The sequence below is a fragment of the Miscanthus floridulus genome, chromosome 16 (assembly GCF_019320115.1).
Source record: "Miscanthus floridulus cultivar M001 chromosome 16, ASM1932011v1, whole genome shotgun sequence".
In the NCBI taxonomy this organism is placed as follows: domain Eukaryota; kingdom Viridiplantae; phylum Streptophyta; class Magnoliopsida; order Poales; family Poaceae; genus Miscanthus; species Miscanthus floridulus.
Window position 1 is genome coordinate 67,219,958 of NC_089595.1, and position 22,612 is coordinate 67,242,569.

The 22,612-nt window shown below is 45.1% G+C and overlaps 1 protein-coding gene across 1 annotated transcript; it reads right to left on the reverse strand.

Moving 5' to 3' along the window:
- Positions 1 to 20,995: 20,995 nt before the first annotated feature.
- LOC136510137 (NRR repressor homolog 1-like) lies at positions 20,996 to 21,563 on the reverse strand. The gene has a single exon (XM_066504701.1). It carries the CDS (start codon positions 21,536 to 21,538, stop codon positions 21,038 to 21,040), a length of 501 nt encoding a protein of 166 aa, XP_066360798.1. The 5' UTR covers positions 21,539 to 21,563; the 3' UTR covers positions 20,996 to 21,037.
- Positions 21,564 to 22,612: the final 1,049 nt, after the last annotated feature.

A 22,612-nucleotide genomic window follows, 5' to 3' on the forward strand; every position in this document is an offset into this window, starting at 1 on the left:
TGCTTGACTCCTTCTACATCAAGAAACTCTTCAATGTTGGTGTTCTTGAACTCCGTCCCGTTGTCACTTCTAACTCTCTTGGTTTTGACATCAAACTCATTTTGGGCTCCTTTAGCAAACTTCTTGAAGATTCCTTGGACTTCACTCTTTTCACGCAAAAAGAATACCCAAGTGAAACGAGAATAATCATCAACAATTACAAAGCCATATTTGTTACCACCAATGCTTATATAAGCGATGGGTCCAAATATGTCCATGTGAAGCAACTCCAATGGCCTTTCGGTTGTCACAACATTCTTGATGGGATGTTTAGCTCCAACTTATTTTCCCGCTTGGCATGCGCTACAAATCCTATCTTTCTCAAAAGAAACATTTGTTAGTCCAAGGATGTGTTCGCCTTTTTGAAGTTTGGCCAAGTTCCTCATCCCAACATGGGCAAGTTGGCGATGCCATAACCAACCCATGCTAGATTTTGCCATTAAACAAGTCTCAGGATTTACTCTATTTGATGTGAAATCAACTAGATAGAGTTTCCCCTTTAAATGACCCGTAAATGCAATAGAGGAATCCTCCCTTCTATAGACTTCCACACCCTTATCCATAAAGAGACAATTGTAACCCATCTCACAAAGTTGTGAAACGGACAACAAATTGTATCTCAACGAATTCACAAGTAAGACATTAGAAATGGAATTATCATTTGATATTGCAATTTTACCCAAACCGAGTACTTCACCTTTTCCATTGTCACCAAACACAATATTTCCACTTTGATCATGACTTGATTGAAATGATGTGAACATGTCCTTCTCTCCGGTCATATGATTGGTGCATCCACTATCCAACACCCAACTTGTTCCACCGGAGGAATATTCCTACAAAAACAAATTATGCTTTTGTTTTAGGTACCCAAAAAGATTTGGGTCCTAAGGGGTTAGTCACATAAAACTTGGGCACCCAAACACTCCTCATAATTTCCTTTCTCTTTTGGGCACTAACATACTTAACCACAATCTTGCCATCCTTGCCCCAACAACACATATAGTCACTAGCATAGCACCGTGGAAGTGGTGCTTGTGGCTTGAGGACATCGGATTGCTTTGTCTTGATTGTCTTGGTATTTGTAGGTTGAATCTTTGGAATGTATACCTTGTTGTTCGCCTTGCATATAAGCTCATCAAGAGCAACGCCCTTATTGAACTTCACACAAGGCACACCATTTATTATATTCCTTCCATTTGCCTTTCCATCATACCTATTGTAGCCAATGCCTTCCTTGATTGATGGGTGCCTTGATGACTTGTATATAGTCTTGTTAGATTGCTCTTGACACTTACACCCATTCTTCAATATCATCTCCAACCTATGAATCTCCTTATTTTTCTTCTCTAACTCAACAAGGTTAGTTGCATATGCATTTACATCAATTTTATAGCATCTTTTACAACCATCACTAGTGGAGACATTAGAGACTTCGGTTGCCTTAGGAGAAGTTGAAGTGCTAGCCCAAAGAGTACTATAGTTTAGCTCAAGATTTTGATATTTTTCTTTCAAGCTTGTGAGGCTTTCTTGAGCTATACTCTTTTCATTCTTAAGGCTAGCTATTTGATCAATAACTGAGGAATGTTCCTTAGTCAATTTCCCAATTGAGTCATTGGCTAAAGACAATTCAACGGTTAACTTCTCAACCTTCATCTTTTCCTCGGCGATAGATGCTTCAAGTGCAAGGTTTTTCTCTCTCTCTTGAGTAATTATATCTTCTTGCAACTCTAAGCATCTATCCCTCTTCTCTAATTTCTTCATTAGCATTTTTATTTTAGTGAATGCCTTTTTACCAAATTTCTTTATCATGGTTGCTTCAATTTCTTCTATGTTATCATCACAACTATCATACTCATCACTAGAGGAAACGGGTGTAGTATGTACCTTCTCCCCTTTTGCCATGAGACAAGTTGGAGTGTAGTAGTCGTTGTCGATGAGGTTGGAGAAGAGCCTCGGTGGTGAAGATAGGTTGGCAAAGAGCTTTGGTGGTGAAGTTGAGTAGGGGAAGATCATGGTCGGTGAAGAAGAGTGGTGGATGGCGATGTTTGTGGCTCCCTTCTTCTTCTTCTCATCATCACTTGAGTTACTATCACTTGACTCCCATTCTTCCCCAATATGAGCTTCACCTCTCTTTTTGCCTTTGTTCTTCTTATCTTCATCCTTGTCATGCTTATGCTTCTTTTTCTCATTAGGACAATCGGCTATGAAGTGACCAACTTGACCACATCCATAGCAAAATCTCTTTTTGAACCTTCTCTTACCATCACCATAGGTCTTGCGATTGCTTTTCTTCTTCATAAACTTTCTAAGATTTCTAATCATAAATGCAACCTCCGCATCGGAATCTTCTTCTCCACTTGAGGAATCATCCTTCACTTTCTTCTTCTTCTCTTGACTTGAAACTTGACCTTCATGTTGTTGAGTTGCTTTAAGGGCGACACTCTTGTTGAATCCCATTGCATTAGGATTTTGATTGTGAGCATTGATTGCATCTTCATCTAGACACTCATGATGCTTGAGCTTTGAAAGAACTTCTTGAGGTGTCATCTCATCATAACCGGGCCTTTCCATGATCATGGACGCTAGCATGTTGTTCTTGGCTCTATAGGTTCTCAACATCTTTCTAGCAACTTTGTTGTCATCCCATTCGTTGCTACCAAGAGCTCTTATGCGGTTGACCAATGCCATGAGCCTATCAAACATGGATTGTGTTGTTTCATTTTGCAAGAATACAAATCTTTCCAATTCACCATGAAGTAACTCTATGTTGCCTTTCCTCACACTTATATCTCCTTCAAATGATACTTTCAAAGTATCCCAAATTTGCTTTGCACTTTCCATTCCATTTACTTTTCTAAACTCATCCAGAGATAAGCTTGACACAAGCAATGCTACGGCTTGTGCATTTTGATGAAGGTTGTGCACTTCTTTTGCAGTTATCTCTCTATCTTCATCGGTAGGAATCATCACACCAACATCCACAACTTCCCAAAGTCTTGCGGCTATTAGATGCATCTTCATCTTGTAAGACCAATCGGTGTATCTTGTTCCATCAAAGTGAGGTGGCTTGCCAATATTGACGGACGGAGTATGGAGTGTTGAACTTTTCATGATTTGTCCATAGTCAAAACTCATGTGTGAATATATTCCTTTTCCATGAGCATGCTCACCGGCTCCAATATCACTAGCGGCATCTTTGTTTGCTTCATTCTTGTCACTAATATCATTCTTGCCACTTATTGCATCATCAACCTTCTTGCTCAATTCTTCCTTCAACTTGCTCATTTGATCTTGCATCTTTTTCATTTCATCTTGAAAGAGCTTGACTTGAGTACTCATCAACTCTTCAGCTATTTTCTTGGCCATTTCGACGGCAACGGCTTGCATCTTGTCGGTCTCCGACATTGTTTCTTCTCACGTGGTGAAACGCAAAGAGAAGACCTTGCTCCGATACCAATTGAAAGGATCTAACAATGCCTAGAGGGGGGGGGGGTGAATAGGCGTCTCTAAAAATTTACTGCAAATGCTAAGTTCAAATCTGTCAGCCACTGTCGGAAGTCCCGACGTTTGGGTCAGAACTCCCGATGTTGTCAGAAGTTCCGACGCAAACGTCAGCAGTTCCGACGCCTACGTGAACTACAAAAGCAGTGCCAAATTTAACTTTGCGGATAAATAAACTTACAACCTCACTTCCTAGTGGTTTGGTGAAGATGTTGGGTGATTCCCTTGACGCTGTAATGCCTCCAAACCGTAGATCGCGTCCAAACCCTAAAATGGAGATTTTGGAGACAAAGAGACAAACACATACAAGTAATCTCAAACAATCACAACAACAACAAGCACACAGGACACAAGGATTTATCCCGAGGTTCGGCAACCCCACAAAGGAGCTCCTACGTCCTCGTTGTTGAGGTGACCACTAAGGTCGGAGTCTTTTCCACCTCCTTGCCTCTCTCAAAGCGACCACAAAGGTCACTTGAGCTTTCCACTAAGAAATCGAAGGGTGATACAAACTTCCCAAGGCTCTTACACAAGATGGAAGCTCTAGGGCAACGCCTAGCCGGCTAGGGGCAAAACCCCAAGAGTAATAGATGCAAAATCAACCGGCTTGACAAAGAAATCAAGTGCTCAAGCTTTCCAAAGTGATGCTCTCACTTAATCCACTCTCCTTTCACTCAAAACCTAAGGGAATCGAAGATGAGAGCAGGGGAGGAAGGAGAGGGGTGCTTGTGTTGCTTGGGAGCTGTTCAGCACGAAGTGAGTCAACTGTGAAATGAGTCCGTAACGGTTAGAAGTGAAGAGAGGAGTATTTATACTCCAAGAGAAAATCCAACTATTCAGATCTACGTCGGAAGTTCCGACGCAGATCCCAGGAGTTCCGACTACAATAGAAAACACTGTTCACAACGAGTCAGAAGTCCACGGGTGAAAGTCAGTGTCGGAACTCCCGGCAAACGTCGGGACTTCCGACGGTCGGAACTCCCGACGATCGTCGGGACTTCCGACGAGCACAGTTAATCAAACAGCCAGCACTGCTGAGGCCGGGACTCTCGGCTTGGGTCAGGTCAGTGTCGGAACTCCCGGCGAACGTCGGGACTTCCGACGGTCGAAACTCCCGGCGAACGTCGGGACTTCCGACGTGCACAGATAGCGAGCAGTCAGAAGCACAGGTGCCGGGACTCCTGGCTTAGGTCGGGACTTCCGACACTGAAAGTCACAGAAAAATATTCTATGTGCTCGTGAAGTGCTAGAGTGACACACTTTTGATTTTATTTAAATGCTTGAGCACTCTATCTTCCTCAGACCAACTAAACTTGCATCCCTCTTTATAGTGCGGCGGATCCTAAACTCAAAAACAAAATTAAAACCTTTGAAGATCGTTTTGAATTCGTCCGCCTTTGCAACTTCAAGAATTGAGGGATACCATTTCATCTTTATCAACTCTTTGAATCTTTCATGGGACTAATAGCTGCAACATATCTCATTAAGATCACATTAGTCCCTAATTTGGATGTCATCAATACACCAAAACCCACATAGGGGGCAAATGCACTTTCACTTCGTCGTGCACACAGATCACTATGCGCTCAAGTTTCTCCTCGACCAGCGCCACTCCACCCTGCCTCAACACCAGTGGGTCTCCAAGCTGTTTGGCTATGACTTCGTCATTGAATTTCGACCAGGGCGCCTTAACATGGTGGCAGATGCGTTGTCCCAGCACGATGAGGCTGCTGGTCATCTGCACGCCTTGTCAGGACCGTCCTTCGACCTCTTTGACAGCCTCTGTCGCGAGCTCGACGAGGACACAACCCTGCGCGCGCTGTGGGACTCCATAGCCGCTGACCGCGGCGACCCTTGGCGCGTTGTGGATGGCCTCATCCTTCATGGCACCCGCATCTTCGTGCCGGTGCAATCGGCGCTGCTGCCCACAGTGCTGGAGCTTGTCCACTCGGTTGGGCATGAGGGCGTTTAGAAGACCCTTCACCGCCTGCGTGGCCAGTTCTACGTCGAGGGCGATCGCGCACACGTGCATGACTTCGTGCATGCCTGCGCCGTCTGCCAGAAGAACAAGGTGGACTCCCTTCGGCTGGCGGGGCTACTGCAGCCCTTGGAGGTGCCATCACAAGTGTGGTCCGACATCTCGCTCGACTTCATCGAAGGACTGCCGCGTGTTAGTGGCAAGAGCGTCATCTTAACGGTGGTCGATCGCTTCTCCAAGCATGCACACTTCATCGCGCTCAGTCATCCGTACACCGCGGAGTCGGTCGCCAAGGCGTTCTTCCAGGCCATCGTTCGCCCACACGGGTTCCCCAACTCCATTGTCAGCGACAGGGACCCCGTGTTCACTGGCAATGTGCGGCAGGATCTATTCAAGTTGGCGGGGGTCAAGCTCCGCCTCAGTACGGCGTTCCACCCGCAAAGTGATGGACAGTCTGAAGCAGTCAACAAAGACCATCGCCATGTATTTGCGCTGCATCACCGGCGACCGTCCCCGATCTTGGCTGGAATGGCTGCCCTGGGCCGAGTACTGCTACAACACATCCTACCACACGGCCTTACAGACTTCGCCATTTCAGGTCGTGTTCGGCCGGCCTCCGCCTGCCTTAATTCCCTATACTGCAGGAACAGCACGCACCGACACCGTTGACGCGCTCCTCCAGGATCGTGACGCCTTCCTCGCTGAGGTGCGCGAACGCCTTCTTCAGGCCCAGGAATATGCCAAGCGCTACTACGACGGCCACCATCGCCCCTTGGAGTTTTCAGTGGGCGATTGGGTGTGGCTCCACATCCTTCATCGACCGGTACAGTCACTGCTGCCGGGGCCGCGAGGCAAGCTCAGCCCGCGGTTCGCTGGCCCTTTCCAGGTGACCGAGCGCATTGGCGACGTCGCGTATCGGCTGCTGTTGCCCGAAGGAGCGTGCATCCACAACGTCTTTCATGTTGGCGTCCTCAAACCGTTCTGGGGGACTCCTCTAGCAACACCCCCGGCCCTTCCTCCACTACGCCACGGCCGTCGCCTCCAGCAACCTGCACGTGCTCTGTGTGCCCAGCTTCGGCGGGGCACTTGGCATGTCTTGATCCAGTGGGCGACGCTGCTTGAAGAGGAAGCCACTTGGGAGCCGTTGGACGAATTTCACGCTGAGTTCCCCGCCTTCCAGCTCGAGGACGAGCTGTTCGTCGAGGGGGGGAGTGATGTTATGGTGGAAAAGGTGTACCACCGCCGTGACAAGAAGAGTGGCTAAGGTAGGGGGCGGGGCCAGGCACTAGGGTGCGGCCACCAGGCCCAGGCGTGGGAGCCGGTTTGGGCTTCAGCCTGTTCTATAGGAGTTAGTTATTAAGAGTCCTAGTTGAGTTGGGGTTTGTTGAGTCAGGGCTGTTAGCCCTTAGATTTAGGAAAGGTTTGTTATTGAATTGCTATAAGTATTAAACAATCTAAAGGAATAAAGATCAGCCTGAGATTGAGTATATCTCACCTTGGGCCATCAGGCGTTACTGTTCACGATCTCCTGTTGCCACCGATCTTCCAGCCAGGCGCCGAGCACGGCACCGCCAGTTCGTCGCCGGGGTTTCAAGCCCAGACCTCTCATCTCCCACTCCTACTCCCTCATGTCCCTAAGTTCCAACAAGTCACCACTGCATCCCTGTCAAAAGACATGTTGTCCATCAGTGAAAGTATAACTAGCCGAAAATACGAGTAAATAAACTACCAACCACAATGTCTAAACGGTGTCTCCTTATACTTAGGGCCACTAGTTGAACCCCTATATATGTTGGAATGAGATCGTTCATGGAGGGGAATATTTTCTCCAGATGCTGAATGACGTCGTCCCTCCAGAACAAGACGTGATGGAGAGGGCAAGGGCACATGCACTGCAAGTGTGCAGCGGGCGAACATGAGGAAAGCGACTTCCAGCGTACGAGTGCGTGGGCAAGGCAGGTCCAGTGCGCGGCAAATGGGCCTGGAAGGTTCAGCATGTAGGAGTGGAGGGTTGGTTGCAGGCACAGCACACAGACAAGAGCAGACGAGTGTGCACCAGCACACAGACAAGAGCAGACGAGTGTGCACCGGCTGCTGGCGCGGAGCCAAGGGGAAAAAAAGATGGTAAGGAGTGGGCTCCACATATTATGTGAATGATTTCACTTTTTGTGTCCCAAAACTTAACACAAAACAGAGATGATACGATACCTCTCAACGACTAAATGCAAGACAAGATCTTATCCAAAAAGCCGAATTTTTTATATTTTAGCATTTTTTTAAAAAGTTTCTCACAAATAAACCTCTGGAGGAAAGAATTCAGAAAATGGACCCTTAGCTCGGCGTCAGCACGTCTCAGCGCCAGCGTCCCTGGCGCCGAGCTCCTGGGCTCAGTAGATGACATGGCAGGGACCTCGGCGCCAGTCACTCTGGCGTCGAGCTCGGCGCCAGAGTGACTGACGCCGAGCCTTTATTACCTATGGGTCCCGCGCCTCTCTTCCTCTCCCTCTCTCGCCCTAGTAGAGCAAAGCCGCCGCCGCCGCCGCCCGCGCCCGCGCCTCCACCGGCTGCCCTCGTCCGCGCCGTGCCATGCCGCGCCCTTGCCCGCGCCGCGTCCGAACTGGGAGAGGCACCACCAGTCCTTCATTGAGCAATGGGAGGAGATGCACGACAACGTGGACGGCAACAACGAGCCGCACACAAACTGTGAGTTCAGGCGGTACCAAGCTTGGTACCAGCGTGCGACACATTACAGGCTGAGGGTATAGTGGACAGAAGATGACTACGCCGACTTCGAGTCCTCCGACGATGAAGACACGGTGTATGACCAATCGACTCGTGCAGGAAGGCAGGTGGAGGCAGGACCGATCTTGGACAGAGTGGTAAGTCAATTGCCTTATTTTTCTACGTTAAGTTGCACAACAGTACATTAGGTGTTCTTGGACCGACATTATGAGTTATCTATTTTAGTTAGTGCCACATTCGAGCCGTATCACCCTTATAATACGTTAGATTCTTGTATAAAAGAAAACAAAACCTATTGCTATCTGTTCAGAAGTATTATTACTGAGAACTTTGTTGCAGGGCAATACACTCAAATGCTCAGTTGAAGAGATTGAGCGCATTCGGCCGAAAGTCAGTGACGACTACATACTTGGCTTCCTAGACGTAAGATTAAAAATATTCTTTCAAACATATTATTAATATATTAGATTCTTTCAGTTAATATAGTTTTGTACAACAGAGGCTGTCACGTCGTCTACGCCGTGCGGATGGTCGTTGTGGTTGTAGGACAGATACGACGCAAGACGTGTGCGTTTCTTCCGTAGGTAGAGGAGGCTTGGGTTCCTCCAGCCAAGCAGCTATAGGGGACGGGGACGAGGACGAGGAAGACGATGACGACGATGACGTGGACAAAAGGCACGAGGAGCTTGGCCCCTCTCAGCTCTATGACGCTCCCTCAACTCATCCTATACTGCCTCTAGGCACTAGGCGATGCCGTCCGCATGACCCTTACACTCTAGGTACGAGCGCTCTTGGTCACAAGGGTAAGGGCAAGAGTAGGAGACAGTGAGGGATGTGATAGTTGTTAGTATGCACTATTATGGATTTTGTATTTACTTTTCTGTAACTATTTGGGACTGTATGGACATTGTGGACTATTTGGACTATGCAGGACATATTATGTTGGTTGTGATGTTCGTTGTGGTTGCATTTTGCTCCTTTGATGATTAAATGTTTGGAATATATAATGATGTCTCTGTTTGTAACTGTGGATGCTCTTAAAACTAGGGAAACTCTTGCGAATTTTTTTCGTGAAACATTAATCATACTATACTGCTAAAAGGGCACAAATGTAGTACATAGATTAACTATAAATTTATTAGAACGTGTATAATCCAAACGTATCGTACATACGCTTTGTAGATGAATCTAGGGTTACCAAGTAACAGTGAACGAATCTATGCTTTTCAGACAATAAAAATAGACTTTTCAGATACAAGGACAGCAGCAATTTATCACATCACTGACATAGTACTGGCATGCAAGGAAGCACAACTCCACTCTATCTCCTCCATCCATCTTATGACTGTTTGATCCAAGGGTTGAGGTAAAGTGGCACATGGATGACTGACATGGCACATTGAGAGGCCTCCATTCCTCCTCTCAACCTATAAATAACCACTCACTCCCTCTCATTCACACACACAACAAGAAAGAAGAACACTCCTCAGCATTTTCTTTCGTTGCAGTACCAATGTTTGAGGGTCGTCTAGAGGGAGAGAAAAGGGGAAGGGAACTACCATTAGGTGGGAGGGTCCTCTTGGTTCCGATTTCTTTGTGGAAGCTCTTTATAAGAGGTTTTCAGTTGAGAGCAAAAGTGATTTCACCATAGAGGCACCACTGAGAGGATATGATGAAAGGAAAAAAGAGTGGTCAAAATACATGCATGGTGAGGACTACCTAGTGTAGATGTTCACTGAGGGAATAGATGGAGGTCGTCGTTTCTTCAAATGCCTGCGAGCATGGGTAATTGCTATTACTATTTGTTTCTTCAATATGTTTCTCTTGTATATAACTTACAAGACATACTTATTGTAGTCTTCCTTGGCCGAAGAAAACTATGGGTTCAGTAGGTGGGTCGATCCTCGACCTATTTATCCGCATGCGGAGTACATCTACTACCTACAGAACCGTATCTTCGATCTAGAAAGGGAAGTTAGCAGCGGTTACAAGGACGACGGACATGACGACAACAACAATGGTGCCGATTCACAGGAGGCACTCTATAATGATCTACATTGCACCTGCCCAAACCACAAGAACAAGAGGCCTCCCCCGTCACGCCCGCCACCACCACCACCAACAACAGGAGGCTACTATGGAGAAGGTGCAACACAATTTTCTATGTGGCCACACTACTAGGATGACTTTATCTTTTTCACATGCCACATCTATGTGTTTGTTGTTTGGTTTAATTACCTAAGGCATATTAGGTTTAGTCGAAGGAAACTCTATACCCAGGTTCGATATATGTTCTCACATGCCATTTTATGCATTTCGTGTGTTGAATTATATAATGTCGTACATCTTTAGATTTTATTTGCAGCACGTGTTCACATTTCAATATGTCCGTAACATTAAGCGGAATATTGAGACCATAAATAATGACAACAACCACATAATGAAAAGTTCAATACTATACCACATTAAACAACATAATAATACTAGAAGTACGTGCTGACAGTACACATAGGGGCAAATGCACTTCCAAATCCTCAGTCTGAAACATACTGAGTAAGCAACACATTATCCAAGTACCAGTCCTCTACTACAACCCTATTGTTGTGGCTAGGCTCACCTACATTGCTTTGACCTACCTAGTAAGCGGCCTCCGCTTCATCTGCGGCCACTGCAGCCTGAGTGAAGAACACGTCGTCATCCTCCTTAGCTTGTAAGCCCACCTCTGCTAGACCGATGAGCTCATTTAATCTACCAATGTCTTCCTCAGCCTCCTCCGTCTGCAAGCCCGCCTCTGCTAGAGCGATGAGCTCGCTCAATCTGCTAGTATCATCCTCAGCCTCCTGTGCCTGCAGGCCTACCTCTGCTAGAGCAATGAGCTCACTCATTCTGCCAGTATCGTCCTCATCCTCGTCCCCCTCATCAAACAACACATTCGGTAATTGAACGGTGCGACCAACTCGCAATCTATGCTCATCTAACTTCTTCTCCTCATACCTTGCACGAGCCAGCTCTGTGGCATGTTCCTCACTGCAACCAATCCCTTCATGTATGAAATGCAATCAGTTAGCAATGCGATTATATTACATTTAAAATCAGGCAAAAAAATGCTTTCAAGTACTCACTGGCACATAATGCAACAACATGCTCGTTCAAGACCTACATCTGTACTCTTGTCTCCTCCCTTGACTCATTCCTTGCCCTTTCCTCCTCTAACGTCATCCGTCTTTCTAATCCCCATTTGTTAATCCCAACATCGACCGGGTTACAAATACCGCGTTGTCTATCAAACTCGCGCATCTTTTCTTTCTGATGTTTAACGAATAGGTTGACGTAGTCAGGTCCATATCCCCTCTTCCATGCAACTACTTGCCTCTTCTTCAGTTCATCCAAGAACTTAGCTTGACCATCATAACATTCCCACCTGCATTTTCTAGTGCTCTGTTCAAATGGAAAATTCTATCATATATGTCTTAGCAAAAGAAACAAAATACGATTTCATGTTTACCACAAAAATAACCAACCTCATCATACTCAACCATATGGCCGCAATAATGGCCTATTCCAAGCTCCGAAGGGACTAGGCCATAGTTGGATTTAACACCACATTCGCACATGACAGGAGGTACTTTGTAAATTACCCTTTCTTTCTTCTTTTCCTTAACCTTTCACGGTTCTTCCGGCCATTGGTTCTTAGGACCATACAACCACTCCTTAAAATGACACTTTGCCATTGAAAACACCTAAATAAGTAGACATTAGTACATGAACACATATAGCTCAACATTTCAACACATACACTTTGCACTTACTTCATGCTTGTTTGGACACACAAACTCCAACGTATTCTCAGGGTTTATCATAGCTCGATCTCCATAATCGCACAGAGAAGGTTCCTTGAGTCGTCTAACTATGGCTAGGTGCTTCTCCTTAGCCATCATTGGCGGAGGGTTAGGGGGGTGGAACCCACCGCTTGAAGTGCTCACGTGGATGTCTCCCTCTAAACCAATCATCAAAAAGGAGGTACCTAGGATCAAACTTGCCTGCACCGTCGATCCACTGAAAGAAAAAGCACCTCTCATGGTCCTACACAACGAGATTCTAACAAAATATTAGTAGCATACTTACATAAATAAAGAAAAAGGATAGTGGAAATAATTTCTTACATTAAAACAACTGCATGTGTAGAAGCAACGTGTCACTGTATCCGGATGTTTCGATTGAAAAACATGGGCCGGGAAACCACAGTCACAGTTAGGGACAGGGAGGTCAGGAGGGATGGGGCATCTTTGTTAGACGCGTCGGGGTATAATTCTCGAGGATGACCCCATTTTCGCCAAAACTCCTCCCGAAATATTTCTTGCATCTAACAAAACAGATGTAATTTAACAAACATAAATCAAAACATCACAAATAAATATCAATGAGAACCATAACTACAATACAACCAATTTCATTCTAAGAACCGAAAGCAGTTAACATTAAACCATAATCCTAGGGTTTCCCATTTGATGCACAACAATGAACCCATAACATAACTACATGCGCCTAGGTTTGCTAGCTTTTCCACGCCTTGGCATCATCCTACGGTTGTATAATACATATATTGAGGGATAGAATGAAACCCTAAGTGATGACGATTATTACATTCAAAAATCCGACTAATATATACCGAATCGATGCGAAAAAACTAGGAGGGGAGCGAGGATACCTTGCTCTCGAAGATCTACGGATCAAATTAAAGTTTCGAAGGTCCAATATGCCGATTCGTGAGGTAGGGTGAAGTGGGGAGAGAAAAAACCTAAGAGGGAGGAGAAAGAAGAGGAAGAACGCTTGGGCAGGAAGGTTGGGCCGGGGTTTAATGGCAGGGAGCTCGGCGCCAGTCACTCTGACGCCCCTGCCATGTCATCTACCGAGCTCAGGACCTCGGCGCCAGGGACGCTGGCGTCGAGACGTGTTAGCTCGGCGCCAGCATCAATGGCGCCGAGCTAAGGATCCATTTTCTGAATTCTTTCCGCCAGGGGTCTATTTGTGAGAAACTTTCAAAACAATTGCTAAAATGTAAAAAATTCAATCCAAAAAGCTAGGCTGGAACCATCCCATAATCCCATCCCACATGAATTAACACAAGTTTCAAAAAGGTCCTTATTCTTTGCCTTTTATTTTAGTGAGGTCTTCGAGTTTTATCTCTCTTGTTTTGTATATATAGTTTCTTCCTAAATAGACTCCATGAGGCCTTGTTCTTTCTCGAATACCACACAGGTGCTAACGCTCAGACACTCACCACTATAAATATGCACATATACATTCTACCTTTATGAGCTACGAGCACATTCGAGACTAGAATAGTGGATTTGAGATTGATGAAATAAACCACCGAAGGCAACTCTCTACGAATTGACTTCATCTATCATTGGTCGTTTGTATCCTTCCATTTTGATGAAGGGATTGAAATCTACTTAATGGAGTGGGCTATTTGGCTTAAAATTTGACATTCCACAACTTTTCAAACAAAGTTCAGATGTAAGCGTATCTTAAATTCATAGAGTGGGAGATGGAAATTGATTCTAGATATCATCATGCTATGTTTTTTCTCTTCGGCTCGCTTTCCCTACAACTGAAATACAGCATATAAGTATCTCCCTCATATGGCCGACAGTAGTGTACAAATATATTCTGCATACAATTATATTAACTTAACTAATATGTGTCTAACTTATAATTATTAGAATGAATTTCGATTCTAAGGATTCAAACGGGGCCTAAGAGTAATGGTGTTGATTTCTATAGTAAATATAGGAGACCATCCAGTGCTGAGTCTAGGAAACATGACTTGGGATAAAACTAAAATGAACTTCAACTTGGAATGAATGGAGTAAGCTGAGAGTACACGTACAACATGCTGCTACGATCGAGGGATTTTCTTTTGAATTGGCGGTCATATTTACGCTTAAAGTGATTATTTCCTGTAAATTGTAATACAACTTCGATCTTTTTTCTTCTAAGTTGTACTACTTTACAGGAAAAATACAAACTACACAGGCAACAGGCTGCTACTAGTGAGTAGTAGTACATCACAAAGTCATAATTATGCACGTGACAGAGTTAAAGAGAGCACATGATGTTGGATTGATCTCCCACGTCATTAGGCCCAACGGCCTTTGGGCCTTGTTCTCGCGCTCTGATCGGGAGCGTCCAACCCTACATGGTTAGTGACCCCCGTCGCACAGCGCTATAAAGGAAAGGTGGGGGGCCGGGGCTCGTAGTACGAGGTTCACCGCGCCGCCAGTCACCACACCGACATCCTAACCCTAACCCGATCTTGAGAAGGGGCGCTGCCAGTGACGGGAAGCACCACCGACGCCGGCAACGCCACCCCGACGCACACGCCACCGCCAAGGACGCCACTGCACCGACTCCTCTCTCTCCACCGAACGTCGCTGCCGGCGCGCAGATGGCGTCCGCCAACGAGATTCCGGTCAGTGCTTCGACCACTATGGCCTTCGATGGTCTGCTACCTCTCACCCCCCTTCTCTCTGCCTCTCTGTAAATCTTGAACATGTATTCCTATTACTATGTATTCTGATCCGATGAATATGACTAAAAGAAACCCAACAATGGTTCAGAGCCACGGTTAGAGAAGAAATCAAATCGGGGTAAGAAATGAAATGAAACTGACCGATCTGATGCAGATCGGGAAAAAGAAAATAGAAAGAAGAATATATAATTGATTTCGAATCGGGTGAAAGAAAGAAATCAAATCGAACCAATTTCAGATCGGAAAGAATATGAACGAACCCTAACCCTAACCCTAGTTTCCCATTCGGATGAACCCGAAAAGAACAACTCAAATCAGAAAGGGGAAAGTGGAGGACGGATCTACCTCGCCGTGCGTCGGATGAACCTTCACCGGCGTGGGAGAAGAAGCAAAGCCGGGGGCGCTGGCTCGCCGGGTTCGGCCAAGGAAGCGCCGTGGCCAGGCCGCTCGACGGCGGCGTGCTCACCCATTGGGGAGCACGCGCGCCGGCAAGGGGGCGGCGACGGCGCCAAGGTTCGCTCCACCGCCCGCTCGCTCGTCGTCGCTCGCTCTCGGTTGCGGCTGCGCTGCGCTGAGGAGAAAAGAGAGAGAGGCGATGAGAGAGAGAGCACCGGGAACGAAATGAAGTTAGGGTTTGAAGAGAGTCAGCCGACGCGGTTTTTGACCCCGCGATGGAAACGGACAACCGTCCGATCAGAACCAACGGCCACGGATGCTCGGACCGTCGCCGGCCCAGGCGGGCGCGAGTGCGCGCGGCACTTTGCCGGCCCAGGCCCAGGTTGCGGCCTGGGTGCGGCCTGCGCGCGCGCGGAGGACTGGGCCGAGCCGGCTTTTGGCGTCTTGGGCCGCGCTGGGCTGAAATGAAAGAAATTTTTTTTGTTATTATTTTTCCAGGAGCAATTTTAATACATATTTTTGATGAATTTGAATGATTTTAATACAATTTTTCTGTGCAAATTTTATCCAACGATATTTTGCCAGAAAATAGTAAAGTATTTAGTGCTTCTGGAAAAATAATAATATGAAAGATTATTAAGTTTCCGCTGTGCATGATAATTATTGTTCTCTTTGATTAAATTTGAACTAACGGGATAATTTAATTTTAAGAGAAATGAATTTCTGATAATTTTGATAAGATTATGAAGTTGTTATTTTCTGACCAACGTTGTTAATAACAATATTATAATTTTGATCCATGAGAAATTATGCATTAATTTTACTTCTGCCCAACGGTGATGTAAAATGTTTGCATGGATGAATTATAAGTTTTAATTTGATCAACGTTGAGTTAAAGCATGGAATTTTATGTATAAATGTTTCTTACTTACTCTGGTGTGATTTTAGGAGGCAAATGCATTGTGAACATTGCCAACATCCCGACACTCAATGGGACCAATCACCGTGTGTGGCGGGAGAAGTATGAATTGGAACTTGTGTTGGGAGAGGTTGATTTTGCCATCACCTCACTGTGTCCTACTGAGCCAGAGGACCCGGTGAGAGGTGAAAATGAATCTGACGCTGATTTCGCTGCTCGAAAGCGTGATCATGCTGAAATAAGAATGAAATATGACCTTGAACATAGGCAATGGACTCTCTCCAACCGCAAGTGCCTGTTGGTGGCCAAAGCCACCATAGAAGAATAGATAAGGCGCTCAATCCCTAAATGTGCTACTGCCAAAGAATATCTTGAGAAAATCAAGAGTCAGTTTACTGGGTCTACCAAGGCCAGAACAAGTTCACTGATTAAGAAGCTTGTGAATGAGAAATTCACTGGTGGTAGCATAAGAGAGCACATTTTGAAGATGAACACTACGACATCTAAGCTAAAGGAAATGAATTTGAAGGAGGAGGATTTCCTGATTCATTTGATTTTTGCTTCTTTGCCAAAAGAATATGACACCTTCATTGTGAACTACAATATGCAGCCTGAAAGATGGGGCATAGAAAGACTCATCTCAATGTGTGCTCAAGAAGAGGAGAGGATAAAGTCCTCACAAGGTGAATCCGCTCATTTTGTGAAGGATAACAAAAGAAAGAACTTTAATGGCAAGAATTCTAAACCACAAGGGAAACCTAAGTGGGATAAGACCTCTTCCTCCAATTCATAGAGAAAGAAACCCTAGGATTCTGAGAATCAGCAGTATGGTGGAGCTGAAAAAGATCAGTGCAAGCACTGCTTCAAGAAGGGACACTACAAGAGGGATTGTCCAGACTTCCTAAAATCTCTGCTAAAGAAAGGGGTTAAGTGGGACGAGAACCTTGCAAAGAGGAGAAAGAACGATTAAAGTTGCAAATGGAGTGCAAGCCAATGTTGAAGCCATTGGAGTTTTTTTCTTTAGAATGGAATAATGGTTTTGTACTTAGACTTAAAGAAGTACTTTATGTTCCCTCTTTGCGTAGAAATTTGATAAGCGTTTCAAAACTTGATGATGATGGAATTGATTGCCATTTTGGTGATGGCAAGTGTAAGATACTGGTTGATAATAAATGTATTGGTCTTGCCTTCCGACAAGACAAGCTTTATTTATTATCTCTTGCTGAGAATACAAACAATGTATGCGATGAGAATGTGAATGATTCCCCATCTGCGGATGTAACTAAGAAGCGGAAGAGAATTGATACTGTCTCTTCGAAATTATGGCATTGTCGCTTGGGCCATATTTCGAGGGGGAGAATAGAACGATTGGTTAAGGAATCAATTATCCCGCACTTAGAATTTTCAGATTTAGAACAATGTATTGATTGCATCAAAGGAAACTATGTCAAGAAAATTAAGAAAGATGCCAAACGAAGCACGGGAATTTTAGAAATAATCCACACAGACATATGTGGTCCTTTTCCTGTAAAAAGTGTGGATGGTTATGACTCGTTTATAACATTCACAGACGACTACTCTTGTTATGGCAATATTTATCCAATTAAAGAAAGATCGGAAGCATTGGATAAATTCAAAATATTTAAAGCTGAAGTTGAAAATCAGCACAATAAGAAAATTAAGATAGTACGATCAGACCGAGGTGGAGAGTACTATGGGCGACATACCCCATATGGCCAAATTCCTGGACCATTTGCAAGGTTCCTACAGGAAAATGGCATAGTTACTCAGTACTCCACACCGGGGGAGCCTCAGTAGAATAGAGTGGCTGAAAGACGTAACCGTACCTTAATAAACATGATAAGAAGCATAATGAGTTACTTCACATTACCGATTAGTTTATAGATGGAGGCACTGAAAACCGCCATTCACATACTTAATCGAGTACCAAGAAAATCGGTGCCTAAAACACCGTATGAATTATGGACAGGAAGGGAACCCTCACTTAACCATTTGCGTGTGTGGGGCTGTCCTGCTGAGGCAAAAGTGTTTAACCCAAACATAGAAAAGTTAGACTCTAAGACAGTCAGCTGCCATTTTATTAGCTATCTAGAAAGATCGAAAGGATATCGCTTCTATTATCCTGACAGACATACGAAGATTGTAGAAACAAGACACGTGTTCTTGGAGGATAACATGATCATGGGGAGCATGGTAGCATGAGAAATCAGCCTACAGGAGAAGCGGGTACATGTACCCACTCCGATGGTTGAAGAACCATTCTTGACGCTACCTGCCACTGTTGCACCGATAGTGCAGGACACTGTAGTGCCAACACCTGTTGCAAGTTCTCCCGTGGCGACAATGAATGAACATGAGGAACCTGTCCTTGAGTAACCTATAGAACAAATGTTGCACATGAGGAAGAACAACAATAGCCAAATATGGAACAAGTGCCGGAGGCACCTAGAAGGTCTCAAAGAATAAGAAGATCAGCTATTATTGATGACTATGAAGTTTATGAAACAGAAGAATGTCAGATGGGGGATGATCCCACCTCATTTGAAGAAGCCATGAGAAGCGATCACTCATCAAAGTGGCTTAAGGCCATGGAAGATGAATTGAAATCAATGAGTACCAATAAAGTTTGGAACTTAGAAAATATTCCTAAAGGAGCCAAACAGTAGGCTGTAAATGGGTCTATAAAACGAAATATGACTCCCAAGAGAATATAGAAAGATTTAAAGCGCGACTTGTGGCGAAAGGCTTCACGCAAAGAGAAGGGATTGATTACAATGAGACGTTTTCTCTAGTCTCATGTAAAGATTCCTTTAGAATTATAATGGCACTTGTAGCCCACTATGATTAGGAGTTACATCAAATGGATGTAAAGATGGCTTTCCTAAATGGGGATTTGGAAGAAAATGTTTATATGGCACAACCGAAAGGTTTTGTCGTAAAAGGAAAGGAAAATATAGGATGCCGCCTGAAGAAATCAATCTACGGATTGAAGCAAGCTTCAAGACAGTGGTATTTGAAGTTTGATATAACGATAAAACGTTTTGGGTTTAAAGAAAATATTAAGGACAATTGCGTTTATGCAAAGTTCAAGAATGGAAAGTACATATTCTTAATTTTGTATGTGGATGATATCTTGCTTGCTAGTAGTGATATCAATCTACTACTGGAAACGAAGAAATTCTTGTCCTCAAACTTTGATATGAAAGATCTAGGTGATGCCTCGTTCGTTTCGAGAATAGAGATTCACCGAGACAGAAGAAAGGGGGTTCTAGGATTATCGCAAAAGGCATACATAGAAAAGGTCCTGAAGAAATTTATTATGCATGCGTGCAGTCCTTCACCTGCTTCTATAGTCAAGGGCGATAGATTTGGGGAACATCAGTGTCCCAAGAACCAATATGAAATTGACCGAATGAAAATGGTACCGTATGCTTCAGTTATTGGAAGTTTACAATATGCTCAAGTGTGTACACGCCCTGACTTAGCTTTTGTTATCGGGTTACTTGGCAGATATCAAAAGAATCCAGAAATTGAACATTGGAAATTAGTGAAGAAAGTCCTACGTTATTTGCAGGGTACGAAAGGCCTCATGCTTACGTATAGAAGATCTAATTCCCTGCAGATAGAGGGGTATTCAGATTCTGATTATGCGGGAGAAGAAAGAAAATCCACGTCAGGATATGTATTTACTCTCGCAGGAGGGGCTATATCATAGAAAAGCTCCAAACAAACCGTAACTACATCCTCGACAATGTATGCCGAGTTTGTAGCATGCTATGAGGCAACGGGGCAGGTGAATTGGCTGAAAAAATTCATACCCGGATTGAAAGTGATTGATAATATAAATGAACCACTGAGGTTGTATTGTGATAACAACCCAGCGGTATAGTATGCTCACAACAATAGGTCAAGTGGTGCTGCCAAACACATTGACATAAAGTACTATGTTGTGAAAGATAAAGTTCGGGATCATATAATAAATCTTGAGCATATAAGTACAGAGAAAATGCTCACGGATCCGCTCACAAAGGGCTTACCACCCAACGTGTTCAGAGAACACGTAGCCGGCATGGGTTTAAGGGAAAGCCTATGATTCCCGAACATACGAAGGGCCCAAAGAAAGTTTACATTTCAAAACAGATAAGTGTATTGTGGCTGTTAGTCTAATGACACTAATTGCTGTGACGATGGGACAGTTCTATGCACTAATCTGTGATGAAATAGGATGGAAGCAAGAAAAATATGAATCGAAAGTTTTGAGTAAGAATTAAAGAACGAAGAAAGTGATGAGAGATCAAGGGGGAGAATGTTGGATTGATCTCCCACGCCATTAGGCCCAACGGCCTTTGGGCCTTGTTCTCGCACCCTGATCGGGGGCGCCCAACCCTACATGGTTAGTGAGCCCCCGTCGCACAGCGCTATAAAGGAAATGTGGGGGGCCGGGGCTCGTAGTACGAGGTTCACCGCGCCGCCAGTCACCCCACCGATATCCTAACCCTAACCCGATCTTGAGAAGGGGCGCTGCCAGCGACGGAAGCACCACCGACGCCGGCAACACCACCCCGACGCACACGCCGCCGCTAAGGACGCCACTGCACCGACTCCTCTCTCTCCACCGAACGTCGCTGCCGGCGCGCAGATGACGTCCGCCAACGAGATCCCGGTCGGTGCTTCGACCACTACGGCCTTCGATGGTCTGCTACCTCTCACTCCCCTTCTCTCTGCCTCTCTTTAAATCTTGAACATGTATTCCTATTACTATGTATTCTGATCTGATGAATATGACTAAAAGAAACCCAACACATGACACATGCTCCTAATACACAGTTAGGCATCATACCGTCATCATAAATGTGAAAGACGTGCAAATTGAACCATCTACTGTGTATTCTGATTCCTGTAGTCAATGGCCAACACTCCCGTGCGACTGCGGCTGCCCCTGCACCCGCCGGGTCCGGGGACCTTTAGTGGCCTCCACGACCTCGCCCTCTTCCTGCTCCTCGTCGTCGGCCGGCCGCCTCGCACTGCTCTCCCTCCTCTTCTTCTTCTCGCCGGCGCACCCCACGGAGTCAGAGTCGACCTCCTCCAGCTCGAAGTCCTCCATCCGGAACGCCGGCCGCCACGGCGGCTCGGCGTCCCGCGCCCGCTTCCTCCCCGTGGTCGTGCCGCTGCCGCCAGTGCTGACCATGCCCCTCATGGCGCGGATGTTGTCCAGCAGCGCGTAGAACCTCTCCACCAGCTCGTCGTCGTCCTCGCCTCCGCCGCTCGCCTTCACGCCAGCGACAGCGGCGGCGTCGGACTCGGGCGACGACGACTGCTCCGCCGCCTGCTGCGGAGCTGACGACGGGACCGCGGTAGCGGCGGCGGCCGGCGGGGCCTTCTTGCTCCCTGGCGTTGCATCCATCGCGCCTCAGGATATTTTGCCTGGAGAGTTGATGCGTGAGAGAGACACGAGGGAGACGAGTAGAAGGGATGGAAAGGCAATGGAGAAGGACGTGGACTTTGAAGGCCTGCTTCTGGCTGCCGGCTGCCGGCTGCTGGCTGCTGCTTTAAATAGAAGGCCTTGCCGCCGTGATGCTGTAAACGTGTGCCATGCTCATACCTTGACCATTGAGAGGCAGTGCAGTCTTTTGTTCTTACTTCGTTCGTGCTTCAAATTGTCTGCTAGCTCTGAAAGCAAATTTTTTAAGCGCAGACGTAACGACCAACATACAGTATACTGGTGGTAATAATAAGACAGTCTTGGACCAACGGTAAGATATTAAAGCCTCTAAAAGTTATTAATTATTAATTTTTTCTTGCAACAAAATTTTAAGCTATAAAGTTACCGTCATTTGCAAAAGAACTTTGAGTACAAAATCTATTTTTTAACTTCTGTACACAAAACATTATTATAATTTGACTAATTTGTTGATAATTATTTTTTTTAAAAAAAAATTGAGTTTTTTTTCAAATAAAAATAGCCCTTACATTAAGTTCAAAGAGACCACCTCTCTTTGTACTCCCTCTTTATACATGTATATATGAGTGTTTGTGTTGTACTGCGATACACAAAAATGTACAAAGGGAGCACATTTTATCACTTTACTTTCCATGATCACGTTGTTTTAGCTTTAGGCACAATAACTAAAGACGACGCAAATAAAATGACTATTGTACCACTAACTAATCTTCTATACAACGTAAATTTTTTATGTTAAAAGCACTCGCCCACTCTCCCATACTAGTTAATAATGGAATTAATAAGGGGTAAGATTGGAAAGGAGTAGATCTATGTTTGTATATAAGAACAAATCTTTTCGAAAACAGTTGATTGAAGAAGTTACTAATAAACCAACAAGTATATATTGTGAAATGGAGAAACTATGTTGTGTATAAACTAGGCTGGAGAACCAATATAACTTTAAGGCCCCATTTGGAGCCTCCGAAGCGGTTTTAGCCGCCAAACGAGTATACAAGAAACAAGAGGCTGGAGCCA